This window comes from Natator depressus, chromosome 4 (genome assembly GCF_965152275.1).
Source record: "Natator depressus isolate rNatDep1 chromosome 4, rNatDep2.hap1, whole genome shotgun sequence".
NCBI lineage: Eukaryota > Metazoa > Chordata > Testudines > Cheloniidae > Natator > Natator depressus.
In genome coordinates, this window is record NC_134237.1 from 68716396 (window position 1) to 68735854 (window position 19459).

Below are 19459 nucleotides of genomic sequence, written 5' to 3' on the forward strand. Positions count from 1 at the left end.
ATTTGCTTGTGTATTAGTATAGATCAAAGTGAGTAACATATACATGTGCAGTCAGATATTTAAACTTCATGAAAACTAATGTAATGTTACTTGTATTGTTTTTGCTTATCTGTTCCTGTTATAATATAATGGAAAACATTTACATGGTGTATACCCTGTAATTAAATAACCCATCAAAGAAATCTTGTGAAATGCTAATGAAGGATTTAAGGGCTTTAACAGAAAAGTCTAATTCCAAAGCAAATGTCCATTGTGATGATGACCTGAGGTCAGAGACTCAAAGTGGATTCCTCACTCATCATTATCAAAGGAAAAGTGCATGTGAGTAGAGACACTGTCAGCTCTTATAAATATGGATTCAAAGAAAGAAAGATCCTTTACTCTGGACTGTTTGGATTCTAACAGGGAAGAATAACTGAACAAGAAGATGGAGATCCTCAGAGTTATTCTGGGTGGCCCTGAGAGACTTTTGGGAAACTGGCAGATTACTGTATCTCTGCTACAGTTTGCACTAACAAACTGTGACTCACCTGCTAATATATTTTCTCTGCTTTAAGCTCTCAAAAACTCTCATTTCCTTTTCTTAGCTAATAAACCTATAGTTAGTTTGCTATGGAATTAGCTGCCAGAATTCTCTTTGGTGTCAGACCTGGAGTACCAATTGATTTGGGGTAAGTGGCTGGTCTCTTGGGACTGGGAGAAACCTGACGCAATGTGATTTTTGGTTTAAGTGACCATTATCACAAAGCCCAGTCTGTCTGGGTGGCAAGATAGACTGGAGAGTCTAAGGGGACTGCCTGTGACTCCATGGTAAGACTGGTACAGTGATCCAGGAATTCACTTTTATTACTGGTTTGGTGAAATCTGATTATAGAACATACCACCAGTTTGGGGTGTCTGCCCTTGTTTTCTGACAGTCTTTCCTGATGTAGCCACTCACAGTTGTGAGCCACCCCAGACAGGATGACACAGCGTGCTCCTGATTCCCCTGTGAATAGAACCCTAGTCCATGTGAAAGAAGAGAGCTCAATATTGCACTTCAAACATCCCTCATAACTGAATTACAAATGGCATTTCACATGGAGACATTTCCTTTAGAATTCCAGTGCTTCAGACCAGCTGAGAATTGCCATGAACAGGAGACTTTAAAAAAATGAGTGAGGGTGATAGTACCAAAAGAAAAAGGTGAACAGACAGCTGACCAAATGCCGTTGGAAGAGGGAGTGGAGCTTGTTGGGAAAAAAAATAGAATATATGCATATAAACATGCCAAACTCACTTAGCTCCTGACATTTTATTTAAACGACCTTTAATAATTCCAGTGGAAGCAAAGAAGGACAGTAGAAATCTACCTCATCAAATATAACATATCTGATCCTTTTGGCCCATTGCTGGCGGTGAGGTGACAGCAGCAGGATTTCTAAGCATTGAGGCACCGTCACTAGTACCTGAAAAAATGTTTGCAGCCCATTAGTTTGAAACCTGCTGACAAATGACATTATTATAAGACATAGCTTTTATAATGTAAATACACATTTTTTATTTTCAGTGAATAACAGCTAGAGGTGGCTGATTCCCCAAAGGTTCAGAATCTGGGTTTGTCCCAGATAAGCATCCAAAATTTCAGATAATCTAAATATTAGCTGAACTAGCCAAACCATTATAAACCCTATTCACTTTCTTCTTAAGTTCTTCTTCTAATAGATTTCTCACCAAAAAAGAGAATACTTATCCTGCTGCAGGGGTAACTGAACTGGGGCCAAAAAAGCTCCAGACTGCAGAGTACACAGTCCCACAGTACAAAACCCCATTCTTGACCACTATATTAATCTTCTCTAATAGGAACCAAAATTGAATTACTTTTTTGTGCCAGGAATGAATTACTACATTTAGAAAGTAAGCTAACCTGGTGATGACACTTATTAATTTACATTTTAAATGCAAAATGTAGATTTAGTTCAGAAAATAGTTCAAGATCCCAGAGACTGCAGCCAGTAGGAGCAGCTCCATAGACAGCCAAAGCAGGGATGGCTGTAGTAAATGGAGGAGGTAAAATGGGGCCCAGCTGGTGCCACCTCTTCCCCCAGCACCCTCCTAGATCCAGAACTGTGCAGGGGAGACACACACCCATTTTGGGAAATATAGGGCCCAGGTGCTGCCTTCCCTTGCCCCCTTCCATGTGGCCTTGGGGAAAAACTGCAGAGAGGAAACCATCAGAGGCTCCAGTTGGTAGGAGCAGCTGCATAAATAGCAGTGCTAAATTAAGCTGCTTATCTGCTTTACTCCTTGAGAGAGAGATGAAACTGAGAACATACTTGTTAAAAAAGGGGGGGGATGGTTTTCAGGATCGTTAACTTCAGTGTATATTATTACCCACTGAACTAGAAAACTGGCAAGTAAACAAACCAGTCTGTTGTACGCACAAGATCTATCATCTCTACTGGAACTTCATGTAAAATGAAGTGAGATTCAAACATCAGGAAAGGTCTGTTCGTGAAGATTTCTCCAATATTAGTGTTTTCTTCTGTTATATTCTGATGTCTTTGGAAGTTCATAGTTTAAAAAATAGTGCCATGATGAACTTTCTGAGGTGCAGTCTACCAGAAATTCAAACTTTGTTATTTAAATAAAGAAGTGTATCATATAATAACAAATCTGAAATAACAGAGTATACCTGACAGTTCAGAGCATCATGGCGGTAATCTCTCGTGAAAACACCACATACTACCATGCCATCAGGCAGCGTTTTGTTAAATCGATTATAAACAGTAGCCCACACTTGGTTAACAAGAGCCTGATTATTAAAGAAAAGCAACACCTCAGTAACACGTCAATAAAATTTAGACAGCTAAGAAAATAAAAACTATAAACAAATAGGCTATTTCGCCATTATATTACTCCAATTTTATACCAGTGTAAATACATTAAAGTCAATCCTGAATGCAAATTACAGTGTATATTTTATAATGTAATTATAATTATATTTATAATTTTTAATGTTTTATAATAGACTCGGACCCCGCATGTGCTATAAAACTGCAAACATCATACAAAAAATAGTGTCAGGTGTAAGAAGACAAGACAACATCAAATAAGCTAAATTCTGATGTCCTTACTTAGTCAAAGCATTCACTGATTTCAACTTTGAATAGAAGCTTAAGGTTTTAACTCACTTGGGCCAGATCCTCAGCAAGTGTAAAGCACTAACTCCAGCAAAGTCAATGTAGTTGAGGTTTTGAGGATTTAATTGAAATATGTTTTATTTTGCTGTAAATAACTTTTCATTAAACTATGTCTTCTACTCATTTAAGCCATACCTTTGTTGGAGCAACATACACAACCACCCCCTCGTTACTTTCTTTCAGGATTTTCTCCATGCAGTAGTAGGAGGCGTACGTTTTCCCTGATGAGGTAGGGGCTACAATCACTGCAGATTCATTATTATCTACAATGTCAAGAAGGTCTCGCTGCAGATAAAAAGTGGCATGGATTGTATGTCAAGACAGTATCTTTTTTATACAGTTCAAGATATTATGATACAATTAAACCCATTTCAATTCACCAGCACACAATCATATTTTCTTTTTACCACTGCATAATTCTATGCCGCCCTGCTATGGAAAAAAACGTTTCACTCCAGTGCCTTCTTCCCTACAGCCACGCTTCCAAATAGACCTTTGTCTCATCCCAATAGGGGCCTTCTCCTCCTGAACAAACTCTACCTGCTGCATACCCAAAGACTCTTGTGGAGAGATAACAGAGCAGGACTTAGAACTACAAGCAAGGAGCATATGGTCATGTCCTTTGGCTCAGCGCTTCTCAGTTGGACCTTCTTTGCGTGCATGGAGAGACTAGTGAAAAGTTGGAGTAGCATGCTCGTTGCTGTTGTGACTTCCCCTCCAGACAGTGAGATTCTGGAATGTCAGTCTTGCCTCAGGTGGTCTTTGCCTGAGGTCCCAAAAGGAGAGGCTTCTTGGGCTTATTATTGATTCTTATGGGGTATGAAGGTTGCTCGCTCTGCCTTATGGCACCTCCCTCCAAAGCCTTTGGAAAATCAGATGCAAGGCTGACTTTCTAGCCCTCAAACTCTGTCCAGTCAAGTTTAAATTAGGTCATCATTAATGAGCATCAACTTGGAAGAAAAATCCTGCTTAAGCCAGCAATCAAAAAAATATTATTTATTTTCCATAGCATAGGGACTGTTAGTCTATGACCCCAAAAAACATCAAACATCCAGACACAAAACCACTTTCAAGGAAGCTGATGTGATCTTATCTGGGTCAATTTTTTTAAGACCCTATGTCACCAGTTTATGGAAAATTCAGTGTAAAACCCCGATGTACATAAATAATAGGTAAAACCCTGTCACAAATTGGCAAACAAACAAACAATAAAACATTCATTCATCAGCAAATCAAAAATAAACTCAGACTTATGGATAAATTTCATCATCTCCACTTTCTCCTCTACTATTCCACAAACAGACAAGGCAATTACAATAAACTTTCCTTTTCTAAAACTGGACTAGAGATCAGACAGCTTATTCTGAAATCTAAATCTGTATTTTAAAAAGTTACTTGAAAGCTAATCAAGAAGAAAACCATTACAATATGAAAGTTTATATTTTATAGAAAGTCTGTATATTTATATAACCTATTCTCCTCCCACAACCCTGCCACCCACTGTAGGTGAAATTGGAGGTCCCTGAAAATTAAGTTCCCAAAATCAGCTTTTCAAAGAGGCTGTGAACAGCTTTTTGATTTGGCGCTGTAGAATTTTCTGTTATATTTTAATCTTGGCTCTTCTAACAACGATTACCTATGAAAACAGTAGGTCAAATTTCACAGTATATACTATTACCTGCCATGTATCTGGAATAAAATGCTGGATCCTGGGATCTCGATCTGTTCTCTCTTCTCGTAACAGGCAATGACCCATGTACTGGAGCTGAAACCGAGCTGCTCCCATGCCAACAGCATATTTAGAAATCTTTGCCTTCTTCTCTTTTCTGTCATCCTCTGGAATCTGTAAACATTTAGAATTTTTGATGCAGCTTGTTTGTTTATATTATCATAATGAAATTTTTTTCACTTCTCAGTGAAGTAGCAATATTATATCTAGTTATTCGTTTCCTACAATAAAGAAAAGGATTTACTTAAAATATGTTACGTTTTCTCGTTCCAATTAAGCATCAAATTAGTATGATCTCAGAGTAGCAAGAAGTTAAGAAATCTGCAGGTGATGGCAGGATCAGGACCTCAAACAGTAACATTAGGATGCCTGGAAACTCCTTTGGCCATCGTTTGGTGTTGATGGTAATGAAGAGTTCAGGAGGTGGTAAAAATAGTGCTGAATGCTAGAGGCACCCAGCACCACACAGGATCAGGTCATTACTCAGACTGCAGTACATGGGATAACACTCTAGATGTAGGAGTGATGTGCTAGATATTGTAACATGGAACCAAGGTTAAATAATTTAAATTATAATAGTTTCTCAATTTTGTTTTAAAGGTTTAACTGGTTTGTTATAGAATGTCCCTCCCCTTCTTACTCCTCCTTTTCTAGCCTTTAGTTTTATTACAGAGGGAGCCGGCAGCAAGTCCTATATTTAGGTGGCCTAACACTTCCCTTTATAAAAGATTCTTGTGTCCGTTTCTTTGAGAATCTCAAATACCTGCATTGTTTGTGGTAGGCTTTGATGTTATTATACAGAGGGTGAGCTATCAAGCAGGAAAAGTGCCTTTTCTTGCCCACTAAGTTTCATTCATCTTTTACTGAGATATAATCTGTTAAAAATCACCATTTCCCTTTTCTCATTTTTTGTTCCTCAGGAAAATGTTGTCAGCCTGCCAGAATAATAACTACACATGAACATTATAAGGTGGGGCAGCTACTAAGGCATCTGAGTGCTGCTGGAGCAGCTGATGGAGTTGAAGAGAGCCAGGCTGCACTGCTCCTTCCAGACCTAGCATGTAACCCTCCTACATACCACCTGGTAGGGGATGTAGGGGGAAAGGAAAAACCAAACTGAGCTCTCCTCACCTATAAGCCCCCTAGTCATAGCCCCTGGCTCTTGCAGTCCATCCTCTCTGAAGGTAGGAACTTGGGCAAGAGCTTCTCCCACTCCTGGATAGAGGAGGGAATGAGAGAGAGAAAGATATCAAGCTGAGCTCCCTCCATGATCACTCCTGGACCCAGCGATCCAATCTCCCTCTGAGATAACAGCCTTCTCCAACTGCCAGTTAATGTTGTTATTCCTGTAGGTTAGGTGGCAGAAGTATGCTGCAATGCTGAAAGTTCAAAGTGTGAACTGACAATGCACAATCGTGTGCTTGTTCCAGTTGCCTGTAATTGAATTTGTTCTTACCTTTTTCTTTTAAAAAAATACACTTTGGAAATAATATTTAAAAAATCAAACTTTGTTTAAACAACATTATGTGGGTGGCAAATTAGCACTTGAAAGTTAGGAAATGACAGATTTACAGTTGCCTGTGCAATTTTAATTTGGCCCTATTGTTCATATATTGCACAATGCAGCCTCGACATGATCACATATTTTTTCCCACAGGGCCTCTTCCTTACTTAGTTGCACAAGATGTACATACAACAGGGAAGAAATAAAATTGCCTGGGCAATCACAAATCTGGTATCTCCTACATTTCAAGTGCTTGACTTTGCAATCTAAATAATATTCTTGTAACGTAGGTTTTTTGTATGCAATTGTAGATATTTTGAAAAAAAAATTGTATGACAAAAACTATAGCAGAGATTAAGTTATATGCATGTAGAATAGTACAGTTGTGAAACACGCATTACCTGGGAAGGATCTAAAGTACATGCTAAATTGTCAAATCCAAAGTATCTAAGACATCTGACAATCTTTTGATAATCTGTCTTCTCCATTACATCTTTATATTTTTCCAGCAAGGAATGGATTCTTCTCATTACTTCAACAGCTGCATTTATATCTTTCACTTTCTTTCCTTGAAAAACAAAATATTCAGCTATATTGATAATCTCAAACCACTATATTGATAATCTTAAACCCTCCACACAAGGGCCAAATGACCCTCACAGCTGCACAGGCTCTGTGCAAAGAGGGAAGGTCTCAGATCTCGGGCTCCAGCTTGAGCCCAAACATCAACACTACAATTTTTAGCCCCATAGCCTGAGACCTGCAAGCCCAAGTCAGCTGACCCAGGCCAGCCACGGGTGTGCTGCAGCTCTTTTATTGCAGTGTAGTTGTATCCTATGGGACCATGTGCAATGACTCTGATTTTGCTGTCAGCTTGGAAAGCCCTGCAGCAACAAGCTCCCAATAAAAGCCATTAACATAAAGCCTCATTGTAGAGATTTTCTGGGATACAACAGGATGAAAATGACTAGCCAAGAAGCAGTCCTACCAAGGGTTACTGTTGCAGACATCTTATGATTTATTTTAATCCCAGGCTGTGTGTTGAGAGTTACATCCAAAATAGTTCAACTCTATGGACCTTCAGGACATGTTGCAAGACCCATCTCTTCCCACATTTTTATGCAGCTATGTGTGAACTGATTGCTGAGATTTGGGCATTGAGAGCTGGGATCTATGGCTAGAGTGTTTTCTTTTTTCAGGGGATCAACTGGGGGAGGAAACTACATTTATTTTTGTTTGTATTACTTGGCTTGTATTACTTGGCTTGTCTAGAGCTCTGGATAGGTGCATTTAAATGTTATGTATAAATCAAAATGCACAAAATAATAAATATGCTCTGATGCTTTACACATCTGCCTCCCTTCATGGCCAGTGCATGTAGGTGGTGGTTTGGACTTTTTTTTTTTAAATCCTTTTCTGTTTACACCTCATTGCCATTTTAGAACATCTGTATTACTTTAAAATATATTCTTCTGGTGTCCAGTACTTGCATTAAATGACAGGGGGATATGATACTGCAGTGTATTTGGAGTTTAGAATCCACACCATGGGATAGGAGAATAGGAGCTGGAGAGTGGAGAACAGGGTTCTGAAACATTGGTTTGATGTTACCATAAACACAGGTGTTTTCCATGATGATCCTCCCAAAATGTTGGTATTCTTCCTTTTCCCCTGTCACTTACTACATCAGTTTTGCCAGCTCTCACAAACTGCTCATGGAAATCATTGTTTGGGTTCTGGCTGCATGTAGTTTCACAATGGCATGAAAAGTTACAGCCATCACACAATTTTTAGGAAGCAAGTTGAGAGTGTTTGATTAGCCTAGTAAATGCTATGCTAACCTACAAGGCCAGAGACCATGAGTTCTAGTCCCAGCTACTGCACTGAAAATATTTCTGTACTTTTGCAATCCTTACTTTGAACCAAGGCTTTGTACGCTGAGTGGTTAGTATCATTCATGCATTAAACAGAAAAAGTAACAGAGACTGCACAAGGGCATTTCAGAGAGAGCTGGAATGAGAACCCAGGTCACTACTATATCATTACTACTGGTGACCCAGGTCACTACTATATAACAGAGCCAAAGCTCTTCTACTTTGCCACATAGTCTTTTAAAAGTGATATGTCAGATTAGGTGTTTGTCTAAACTCTTCCCCCTTATGAATGCAGTGTGGCTCTCTGTCAGCCTTTAGCAGCTGCCTACATATTTAAATTTACTACTTGGCTATAGGGTTCTAAGACAGTGGTTCTCAACCTTTAGTACTGGTGACTCCGTTCACATAGCAAGCCTCTGAGTGCAACCCCCCCCTTATAAATTAAAAACACATTTTTATATATTTAACACCATTATAAATGCTGGAGGCAAAGCGGGTTTGGGGTGGAGGCTGACAGCTCGCGACAACCCATGTAATAACCTCACGACTTCCCGGTCCTGATCCCTAGTTTGAGAACCCCTGTGCTAAGCCATATGGTTCTTTAGGTCAAATAATAGTGGCTCCTGCTTTTTACCTTCAGAGGTCCCAGTATCAGTCCCCACAGATGACCTACAGAGGGGTGGTGTTACATGTAGCTTTGCTGCCTGTAATTACTACATCACAATCTGCTCCCAGAACCAAGGAGAGAAACCAAAAATCTAGATGTTCAGTATTCTGTTGTGGTCTTACAAAACTGGTAAGGTATGTGTTGTAGCTCCCTGTATGAGCTGGGCCACAGAGAGGATAACTTTATGATAATTCTCACCAATTGCATGTAAACCTGAAATGGAAAAGGTGTGGATGTGTGTGATCAAACTCTGTTGATGACAGTGAAAAACAATATACATGCTTGTATAAAAGTTAGTGTAAGGACCTAATGTACTTGTCAGAATGATTTTATATTGCAAAACATATTCAGAAGTGAATGTGGAAGTTGTGTTCATATTTGTTTTGCAGTTTGACCTGTGTTCTTTCTTAAGGAATTTAAAGGATTTCGTAGTTGGACCATGTAATTTGCATGCACTGTAGTTGTATATGATTAGTTTGTAATTCATCAAAAAAATAATTAAGACTGATAGGTTATTTATTTTAGTATAAATTAACTTTGCCAGAGAGAGAGAGAGAGTGCCAAAATGTCTCTTTTCATATGAATCACCTTAAAACAAAAAACTAATGACAAAACCAAAGACTTCTTTGTGGCTGATTTTCCCTTCGATTCTCAGACTCTGGCATAAGATATTCCGCTACATATGCCATGAAATATTCCACTTTATAACACAGACCCCGGATATTGCAGGAGTGGGTGGGTGAGATTCTGTGGCCTGCGTTGTGCAGAAGGTCAGACTAGATGATCATAATGGTCCCTTCTGACCTTAGTATCTATGAATCTACATATAGATTACTGTGAAAGTCAGCCTTGCTCTACTTCGCATAGAATTCCTCAGACCTGACATGGTACACAAAACCTCAAAACGAATACAATTCCTTTGTGTCATTATCCAACTGGAAGCAGCAGCCAACTGGTGATCCTTTGCCCTGTGTTACAAAACTGATTTAACAAAATCTGGAATACCCTGATTATGGAAAACTATTACAGTACACAAAAGAAACCAAAATGATCACCCAAGATACCAATGGCAGGTATATACTCCCTTCTCTATAGACAGACAAATCCCCTGAAGGATACTCCAGTTGCACATATTTCTTGTGCTGGAGGCATGTGGGTGACAGGCAGGGTCCTTTGCACTCCCCTCCCCTGAACACTTATACCAGCTAGCCATGTGCTCTTCAAATAAAAACCCAATAGTACTACAACAGGTAAAGTTTATTAGGATTTTCTTCTGCAGTCTTGTTACAGTTAAATAATGACTACCAACCCCTCCAAAAAAGACCCAAGCATACTTTCACATACCTTGGTCTTTGCATTGTTCTATCCACACTTCAAAGCAAGTATTCAGTCCTGCCATTTCTGCAGTACATTTCACAGAATTACTTTGACACTTCTTGAGAAAATCCTCTAGTTTACTTATTCCAGAGTTAAAATTCTCTTGTATTAGCTTTTCAATGGAAAGAGCATCCCATTGTTTCTGTTCTTTTCTTTCCTCTTCAGCTTTCATTCTCTTTCGGTTTTCCTCAATAATTATTTCTGCTTTGGTCTTCTGCCAGTAAAATAAATATACTACATACATAAAATTTTACACTTTTGTGACATTTTAAAGAACAAATGCTAATGTCTTACAAGTAATCTAATGTAACAAAGATTGACGTGTGAGCATCACTAAGTAACTCACTGCTTAAAAATACTTATTGCTCATTATTCATCTATAAATTGGCTTTTATAAAAAATATCATCAAAATAATTCAATAGTCAGTGGACTAAGGGAAGTTCCATGATTTTTTATTCTGATTACTCAATATATCTTGTGATATTGTCAATAACTTTATCTGATGGGTATTTTCTTCACATTATGTCACAACTATGATTTTTAAAGTTATTTTAACAGTTAATATACATGGATAAATACTAGTATTTCAATTGCCATGAACACCAAATACACTGCTTGATTCTCAGCTGTTTTGTAATTTATGTAGTTATTTATTTATTTGTATTGAAATAGCACTTAGAGGCCCTAATCCTGGGTTTGGAACCATGTTTTTCTAGCCAGTGTACATATATATATATATATATATATATATATATATACAAAAGATGACTCCTGCTTTAAAAAATTTGCAATCTAAGAGTGTTTCCATTGAAGGAAAGAGAATGTAATGTTAACAGATCAGAATAGTAATATATTACACCCATTTTTCACAGGTGTTGAAAACTATGCAAGGTGCAAGGCAATAAAATCGCACCACAATTGCCATCTTCCAGCTGTAGACCACTGGATTACTCTTGTGTGTAAAGCACTACTCAATGCAAAGATTGCAGATTCATGCTCCAAAGTAGCAAGGCAGGGCAAAGAGTAGTCAACATTTTTACTTTGCTGTCTCTGAACTGTATTTGATTACAAACTATGTCATTCACTTTTAGATATAAATTTACCTGCACTCATCACAATCTCGGTCTTAGTGCACTTTTTGTTACTGCAGAGATTACAAAACTAGGCCCTGTGGGTAATCCTGGCCCCAGTGAAGGCAGTGGGAGTTTCTCTATTGGCTTTGTGGAGCCAGAATTTCACCTGAAGTTATTATTTAAAGATTGGGGGCCAGATTCTCAGCTGGTATAAATGGGCCTAGTTCCATTGAAGTCAGTGCAGCTACATCTTAATAAATATGAGATTGTCTGTAAAGAAAAGACCAGTCTTGGTTCAGTGCTGAAAATGTTGAATTCTGTCTGTAGGCTGCACAAGTTCTTCATTGTAGGCAGGTATGCCCCACAGGCCTACTGACCACTAAATAAACGTGTACAGAAGAGCACTCCAACACCTCGCGCTAGACACCCTCCCCAGCCCTGTGCCTGCCACTCTTTCCAACTCTGCTACTAAATATTTTTTAAAACAATAGTATCTTATGCATTTATTTATTAATTCACATTTTTGCCAACATCTATCCAGAGCGAGGGTTGCCAACTTTCTATTTACAACACCCTTGCTCTGTCTCTGCCCCAAGGCCCTGCCCCTTCTCTGAGACCCCACCCCTGCTCACTCCATCCCCCCACCCTCACTCACTCGCTCATTTTCACCAGGCTGGGGCAGAGGTTGCAAGAGGGGGTGAGGGCTCCAGGTGGGGTTGAAGGCTCTGGGGTGGGGCTGGAGTTGAGGGGTTTGGGGTACAGGGGCAGGGGTAGGGGTGTGAGAGGGGATGAGGGGTGTGGGCTCCAGCCAAGTAGCACTCACCTCAGGTGGCTCTTGGAAGCAGCCAACATGTCCTGCTCCTAAGTGGAGGAGCCAGGGGCTCTGTGCTCTGCCCCTGCCTGCAGGTGCCACTCCCCGCAGCTCCCACTGGCCACGGTTCCTGGCCAATGGGAGCTATGGAGCCGGGGACACGTGGGGCGGGGGCAACCCGCAGAGCCCCTGTGGACATCCCTATGCCTAGGAGCCATGGGGAGATGCCAGCCTCTTCCTGGGAGCCAGGCAGGCACCCTGCCTGCCCTTCTGTGGGTGGCCAACCAGACTTTTAACGGCCCAGTCAGCAGTGCTGAACGGAGCCGCCAGGGTCCCCTTTCAACCGGGCATTCCGTTCGAAAACCGGACGGCTGGCAACCCTATCCAGAGCTCTAGGAGCTTTACAATGTTTAGAATAAACAATATTGTAACAGAATAAAATCTACAACATACTAATACAATTCCAGTAACCCACTCATATCCTTTAGCTGTTCAAGCCACCTCCTCTCCAGTATCCGCTATCTACTACATTCAAATTTTTGATATCAATATAGCCATCACTTCTTGTCCTGGTTGTGTGATTTCTTGTACAAAAAATACTAATTTTCCCTATTGCAAGCACTTCCTGTGAGATAAATGTTAATCTGATTTGATTCTGAGGTGATCAATGGATCTGTCTACCTACAGTTATAAACCTACATAGCCTTTGCAGAGAGCAGCAATCTGACAGTGTAAAATAATCTCTTCAATAAGACAAAAATTTGTCTTCCCTTACCAATTATTGACTTAGTCCCTTATCCTGCAGTGGTCTTCACACAAGGAGAGGGGATCTACCTAGACAGAGCTCAATGCAGGATTGGGAAATCAACAGCAAAGCTCACGCTGATTGCAGTGGGACCCAGATTGTGCCATTAATAAAATGGAAGGGTGAATGGAGAAATGAGGCAGGAGGGAACTCCTTCAGTAAGAAATGAGAGAAAATCTAGATGCCCTAATTACTGAAAAGATGGATATCCCAAATCAGAACCCTTACAATAGCAGAAAAAGAATGGTACAAATTCCTGTACTAGATGGTTTAAAGCAAAATTAAAAAATCACTACTGTGCAATACATGCATAAAACAATCATTCTGATCTTATGGAGATACTTCACAGATCTTACATTAATTTTTTTGCTGTTCTTCATGTCAGAATAAGCCTTCTTTGGAGTATCCAATTGGGTTACAATTGTTTTTGAAATGTTGCCTTCCAGTGATGATCCATAAAAGCGTAGAAAAGACTGCAACTTTTGATTGCTTCGAAGGGCCCATGGATCTTTGCCCATTGCTTCAAAATACACAAATGATGTTACACACACATACATGATTTTTATATCCCTTACCTCCTTGCCTATATACTGCCCTTCCTTTCAGTTTTTGTACTGTGAGGCATGAAGGCTGTGTCTTCCACTGCAAAAGTGCTTTGTAATGTCATGCCATTTGGTGCAATTCTCTGCAAACCACAGTAGCAGCTCTTTGGAACTGCCAGAGAGAGAGAACTGAAGATGCTCTTTAGAAATAGATGGTTTCAATGGAGGATTTGTTTTTAAATTATTCAGTATTTCAGAGCAGCAGCAGGGCCACAATAAAGGTATGGGCCATGTAAGAAGTACCAAGGCTCTGTTGTAATGTCATGTTTGCCAATACAGGCCTAGAATATCATCACTCTTAAGTCACAATTTGCCAACCTGTGGGTTGGGTGATTACGAGGAGTCCTCAGAAGGCTGTGAGTGGACAGATTCCCTCCTCTGAAGTTTGCTTCAGGAGAATTCAGGAAGGAAACAGGCCATTCACAGGCTCAGGGGAGCTTGGGTGTGAAGCAGCAGCACTCATTGCTCTCTCCTCTCTCCCCCACGGAGCTACAAGTCTGATGTTGAGTGGAGATCATAGAATCACAGGACTGGAGGGGACCTCAAGAGGTTTTCTTGTTCAGTCCCCTGCACTCATGGCAGGACTAAGTATTATCTAAACCATCCCTCACAGGTGCTTGTCCAACCTACTCTTAAAAATCTCCAGTGACGGAGATTCCACAACCTCCCTGGGCAATTTATTCCAGTGCTTAACTACCCTGACAATTGGCAAGTTTTTCCTAATGTCCAACCTAAACCTCCCTTGCTGCAATTTAAGCCCATTGTTTCTTGTCCTATCCTTAGAGGTTAAGAAGAACAATTTTTCTCCCTTGAAGACTGTTATCATGTCCCCTCTCAGTCTTCTCTTCTCCAGACTAAACAAATCCAATTTATTCAATCTATCCTCACAGGTCATGTTTTCTAGACCTTTAATCATTTTTGTTGCTCTTCTCTGGACTTCCTTCAATTTGTCCACATCTTTCCTGAAATGTGGTGCCCAGAACTGGACACAATATTCCAGTGAGACCTCCTCTCTAGCACACCCATGCAGGGACAGGAATAATTTAGCCTTACATTTTGATAAACTCAGAATAATTATTCAGCATAACAGAAACAAAAAAAGGAAGAAAAGGTGATATTATTAACATGCTATGGAATTGTACTACAGAACAGTGAATCAAAGCCTGCCCTACACAATGATGACCTTTCATGAAAAAAATAATAAATCTTGTCCATCAAATATTGATTGCTTAGTATATGAAAAGGAAAACTGTTTAACTGTTGCTTTATTTCTAATATGTACAGTTTTGTGAAATGGCTACTTTTCACTTTTGCGAGTGTTCATTAACTATGGCATTGATCCTGCAAACAATTACAGACATGTTTAACTTTAGGCATGTGAGTAGTCCTACTAAAATAATCTCAGCAATTCCCATTATTTCTAAATGGAGAAAACATTATTCCAGACCCAAGTTGCTTTTTTATATTAATTATCGCTATTTGTATTACAATAGCACCTGTGTCCCCCAATCAAGGACTGAACCCTATTGGGCTAGGTACTACACACACCGAAAAGACTATCTCTACCCCAATACACATTGTTTCATTAAATTAGTGCAACTTTTAAATCATTTTCTGAAACTATAAAACTACCCACACTGATAATACTTTAGCTTTATCTGAATAGGGTTTAACAGAATAGGGTCTTACTCTGAGAACTGGACTTTGTTCTGTCATAATCATCACTGAGAAGCTTTCCTGAATGCCAGTGTCGAATTTCATCAAATTCTTTTTGTTTAATAAGTGAAGTAACAGCAGAGTCATCACTAACAACAAAAGACACAACACTGATAATGTATACGATTTATAATATAATTAATTATTTTCAGAAATAAAGGTTTTAAAATACATGTCACATCAGTAGTTTGCTGGTCTGATAGAACCTACATGGAATAATATAAAATTATGAAAATGCAATTGTAAACGTATAAAATATTTAGAGTCTGTAGGTAAAAACCCAGCCCTGGTGAAGTTAAGGAAAAACTCCCAATGACTTCAGTGGGGCCAGGATTTAATTCTGTAGTTTCAATTAAGCAAAGATACATAACCATCTGCTCACTTTAATCAACACCTGAATACTTACCTTAGAAAACATTTGGGGTGATGTCATATACCTCTTATGTGTGAAATTCACCCCAGTGCCATAGTAAATTGTTACACACCACCTAAGTGGCTCTTTCCCATCCCAGGTGGTCTCAGGGTCTGCCTATATTTAGAAAATGTTCCCCTTGTTGCTAACTCTGGTTTAAAAGAACTGATGTTTGTAGCAATGGGAGTCCAAGTATAGACTTGATTTTGGCACCTGACATGGTCTACAGTACCTTCTTGGGAGCAAGTCTAATCAACAAGCCAAAGCTCCCAATGTGGTTCCCACTGGCAACCTGATTTGGCACTCTGAACCCAGGCTGAATTCAGCGGGTGTCTTGGGTGGTCAGAGAATGGAGGATTGTGGTCCTATTGTGTGTCACATTTTGATAATGTGGTTCTATTCTATATCAGTTGTTATATTGCACATATCACTATAGTATCTGGGCACCTTCCAGTAGTGTGTTAGTGATGTGACTAACATTTGTCACTTGTGATTAGTTCCCTCTCTCGTATGGTCTCCACCGAGGGAAATTTGTGTGTGCAATGTAGTGATTTGTTTTGGAAAGGTTTGGAGGGACATTGTTTCTGGTTTGGAGAGTTTGGAGGGGGGGTTAATGTACACACTGCTATGTGTTTATAGCAGAGAAGGCAGTTCAAAGAAATGTGTCTTGTACTTGGAGTGGAAGGTGGTGAGGTTTCTGATGGTCCTTAGTTCCTGTGGAAATTCATTCCATAGTTTCAGCTCAATCCCTGCGAAAGCTCCATCTTCTGCACAGTCAAGCTGTACCCTTATCGTAGAAAATTCCATTATGCCTCAAGAGCAGAATTGTTAATCATGGTCTTCATTTCAGAGATTTTGGGTGTGTATTATAAATTGGTGGGTGGGAGGGGGTGTGGGTGTGTGAGAGAGGTAGAGAGACACATACATGAAACCCACATGTACATGTTTATGAGAGAACAGCACTCAAGAACATCTTGTAATATATAGAAATGCCACGACAGGCTACTCTGTTTTTCCAATATGTTTTTGTTTGTTTGCTGTTACATTTTAATGCACACTGTTTTTACTTCTTAACTTCCTACATTTTAATTAATATTTTCAAAATGTTGCCTGGGTCGTTTGATACCAAATTATGAAAACAAAAATAGACATCATCACAATGAAAATTCCTAGAACATGACAAAACCACGATACCTAATGATTTAATCTTATATATACTCAGAAAAATAAAAAAAAGTAAAACAGACACATACCTTTTTAAAAATGGTAGGCTACTTAAAATATCTCCAGCAAATTCATCCACAACCATAGATGTCATGGGTATCAGACCTAGATTAGGAATATTCTTGGATTCTTTTCAATTTGAAAAAAAAAAGACAGTTCTTCAAAAGTTTGCTACAGTAACATATTTACAGCAACATCTTAAAATACTGTCCAAATGCAATTTCAGTAAAGCAAAGTCACAAAGCCCTTCATTCAAGCCTATACTGATAGCTCAGATTTAGTGAATAAAATATCCAAGCAGAGTTTTGATTAATATTATTGCTCTGTGAAACCGGCTAACAGAAGGTTCTGTAATGCACATAACTAATTCCTTCTAGCCAAAATTTTCAAACCTAAGAATCTAAAATTAGTCTTTTAAATCCATACTTAGGCTCCCAAATAAAAGTGGCCTGGTTTGAAATGGGAGTTGTAGATGCTCATCACCTTTGAAAATCAAGCCATTTTGTTCTGCTTAGCATTTTGGGCTACTTTTATGTAGGAGCCTAATTTTAGCCATTCAGGTTTGAAAATTTTGGCCTCTGTCATTTACAATCTTACTTGACTGAGGACAGAGAGAAACAGCAGAATGTGTCACTTATAAACGATCAGTAAAATTATAAAGAACTTTATACTAGGAAAGGCAAAAGAAAAACTTAAACTTAACCATTAGAACAGTTCTTGTAATTTAACCTAATATAGCATTAAAGTAGGCTGTCCTCTCCCCACTTGTACTAATTTATTTATGTTGCTTGTGTCTTATTTGCTGCGACACATGCAATGTAAATAATTTAACTGTAGCTTGAATTAATTACCTGTTGTTTTCCAAATTAATTTCTCACAGTTGTTTCTTTCAATTCATATTTATTTTCCTTTCTTGCTAGGTCTTTTAATATTTGCCAAGATTCTTATCCTGACTTGCAGCTGCATCTAATTGTGGTGGTGTTACAATTTCCAAAGGTGAAAAAGTGAATGAGAATGTGTGCATTCCTCTCTGACCATTCTTTTCTGTACTCTCCTTATTACTGTTACTTAAAATAGTAAATACTATGAACAGGACTATATCCTTTCGCTATTATTCTGGGCAGAGCATGGCAGACATTGTCACACAGACCTCCCTTGTAAACAAAAGGAATACAGCCATCACACCAGTAGGGGCGGTGACAGCTGGGAGCCCCCAGGCCCTTTTAAATAGCCCGGGTAGGCCGCAGGGCTCCTACGGGTCCGGGTTGGTGCCGGCAAAGGCAGACAAGTGGGCATGTGGAAGCCCTGGACATGCCAGAAGAACGCACCCATCAGTGCAGCCGGCAACAGTTCGCTGGGCACCAGCCAGTGCAGGCGCAGCACCGCGCGAAAACTTCAGCCATCCCTTTCCAGGGGGCCCATTCACTGTTCTGCCTGGGGGCCAGAATTACTGTCAGCAAGCCTGAATGTGAGCGAGCTATCCCAAGAAAAAAACAGTGAAGATAAAGCACATTAGTTTTATAGCAAGGTAAACTATAATAATAAAATCATAGAAATGGGCTGGGAAGAATCTCAAGAGATCAGGTTAGGTCAGCACTCACCTCCCTCTTCTCTCACCTAGTTTACCACACAGTAAAGCTAAAGAACCTTATCTTCACTGTGTTTTTACCTTGGCATGGCTCACATGCATTAGTTACCCTGGCGTAAGAAACACACTTTTTTTTAAGCAGTGAAGACAAGGCTTAGCTACAGTGATCCTTAGTGTATCTGCTAATTGCAGAATACCCAGAACTATCTCTCCAGCTTCTGTTTCCTAACTGATGAAAGTACAGATAGGTAAATAACTAGTTGCAGATAATTGACACATTTTACTACTTCTGTTCATGAGCGGTTTGCAGTCATTCTGCAATTTTCTTGATTGCGTAGGACTGAATAACACTTTGCAAGTTCATTAATTAGGGGCAGGTCATTGTGAATATCGAGAATGATTAGATTTGTTAGCTGGTTTTGTTTGGATATGTGGGTCATATGATGCTTTTTGTCCCCCTAACTGAATGGGCCTAGTTCTTAAAATAATGTTTCTTATGTGACTATTTCTTTCCTAATTCAGAATTCAGTTTCTTTGAAATCATCATTTTCACAGACATGACTGTTAACATGACTGCCAGTTAACCAATTTGTGAGAACATTTGTGAGAGGTGAATTCAAAAAGGGTCTGAATAGTCAGAACAAATTCATTTAAAAATCCCAATCAATTTTTTTAAGTATTTGCCCAGCTATGTATGAAACCCTCCATACTAGTTGCCTCTGATGAAATGTAGGCAAGAGTTTGGTCAACTCAATAGCTCCTATTAAAGGAGGAATATTTTAAAAGATTGTTGTTTTCACTAAGCAGTAAGATTTCTTTGAAATATGTCAAAAGATTAAGCAGACTGTTCTGTTAATGGAGGAATCACATATTCTCTGCAGAATAGAGTCTTAA

General features: G+C 39.3%; 1 protein-coding gene and 1 long non-coding RNA gene across 2 annotated transcripts in view; one reads left to right on the forward strand and one right to left on the reverse strand.

Moving 5' to 3' along the window:
• LOC141986542 (uncharacterized) overlaps positions 1 to 7626 on the forward strand; it is a 48467-nt gene extending 40841 nt beyond the window's left edge. The window contains exon 3 of the long non-coding RNA XR_012639310.1: positions 5832 to 7626. This is a non-coding gene — a long non-coding RNA (uncharacterized LOC141986542). The remainder of the gene's footprint in view (positions 1 to 5831) is intronic.
• Positions 1 to 19459, reverse strand: part of LOC141986540 (putative ATP-dependent RNA helicase DDX60) — a 67014-nt gene that overhangs the window by 30714 nt on the left and 16841 nt on the right. The window contains exons 10-18 of the mRNA XM_074951115.1: positions 17007 to 17106; positions 15315 to 15430; positions 13380 to 13543; positions 10301 to 10547; positions 6817 to 6983; positions 4861 to 5025; positions 3318 to 3467; positions 2675 to 2794; positions 1353 to 1448 (exon numbers count right to left, since the gene is read on the reverse strand). Coding sequence (XP_074807216.1) covers positions 1353 to 1448; positions 2675 to 2794; positions 3318 to 3467; positions 4861 to 5025; positions 6817 to 6983; positions 10301 to 10547; positions 13380 to 13543; positions 15315 to 15430; positions 17007 to 17106 — 1325 coding nt within the window. The remainder of the gene's footprint in view (positions 1 to 1352; positions 1449 to 2674; positions 2795 to 3317; positions 3468 to 4860; positions 5026 to 6816; positions 6984 to 10300; positions 10548 to 13379; positions 13544 to 15314; positions 15431 to 17006; positions 17107 to 19459) is intronic.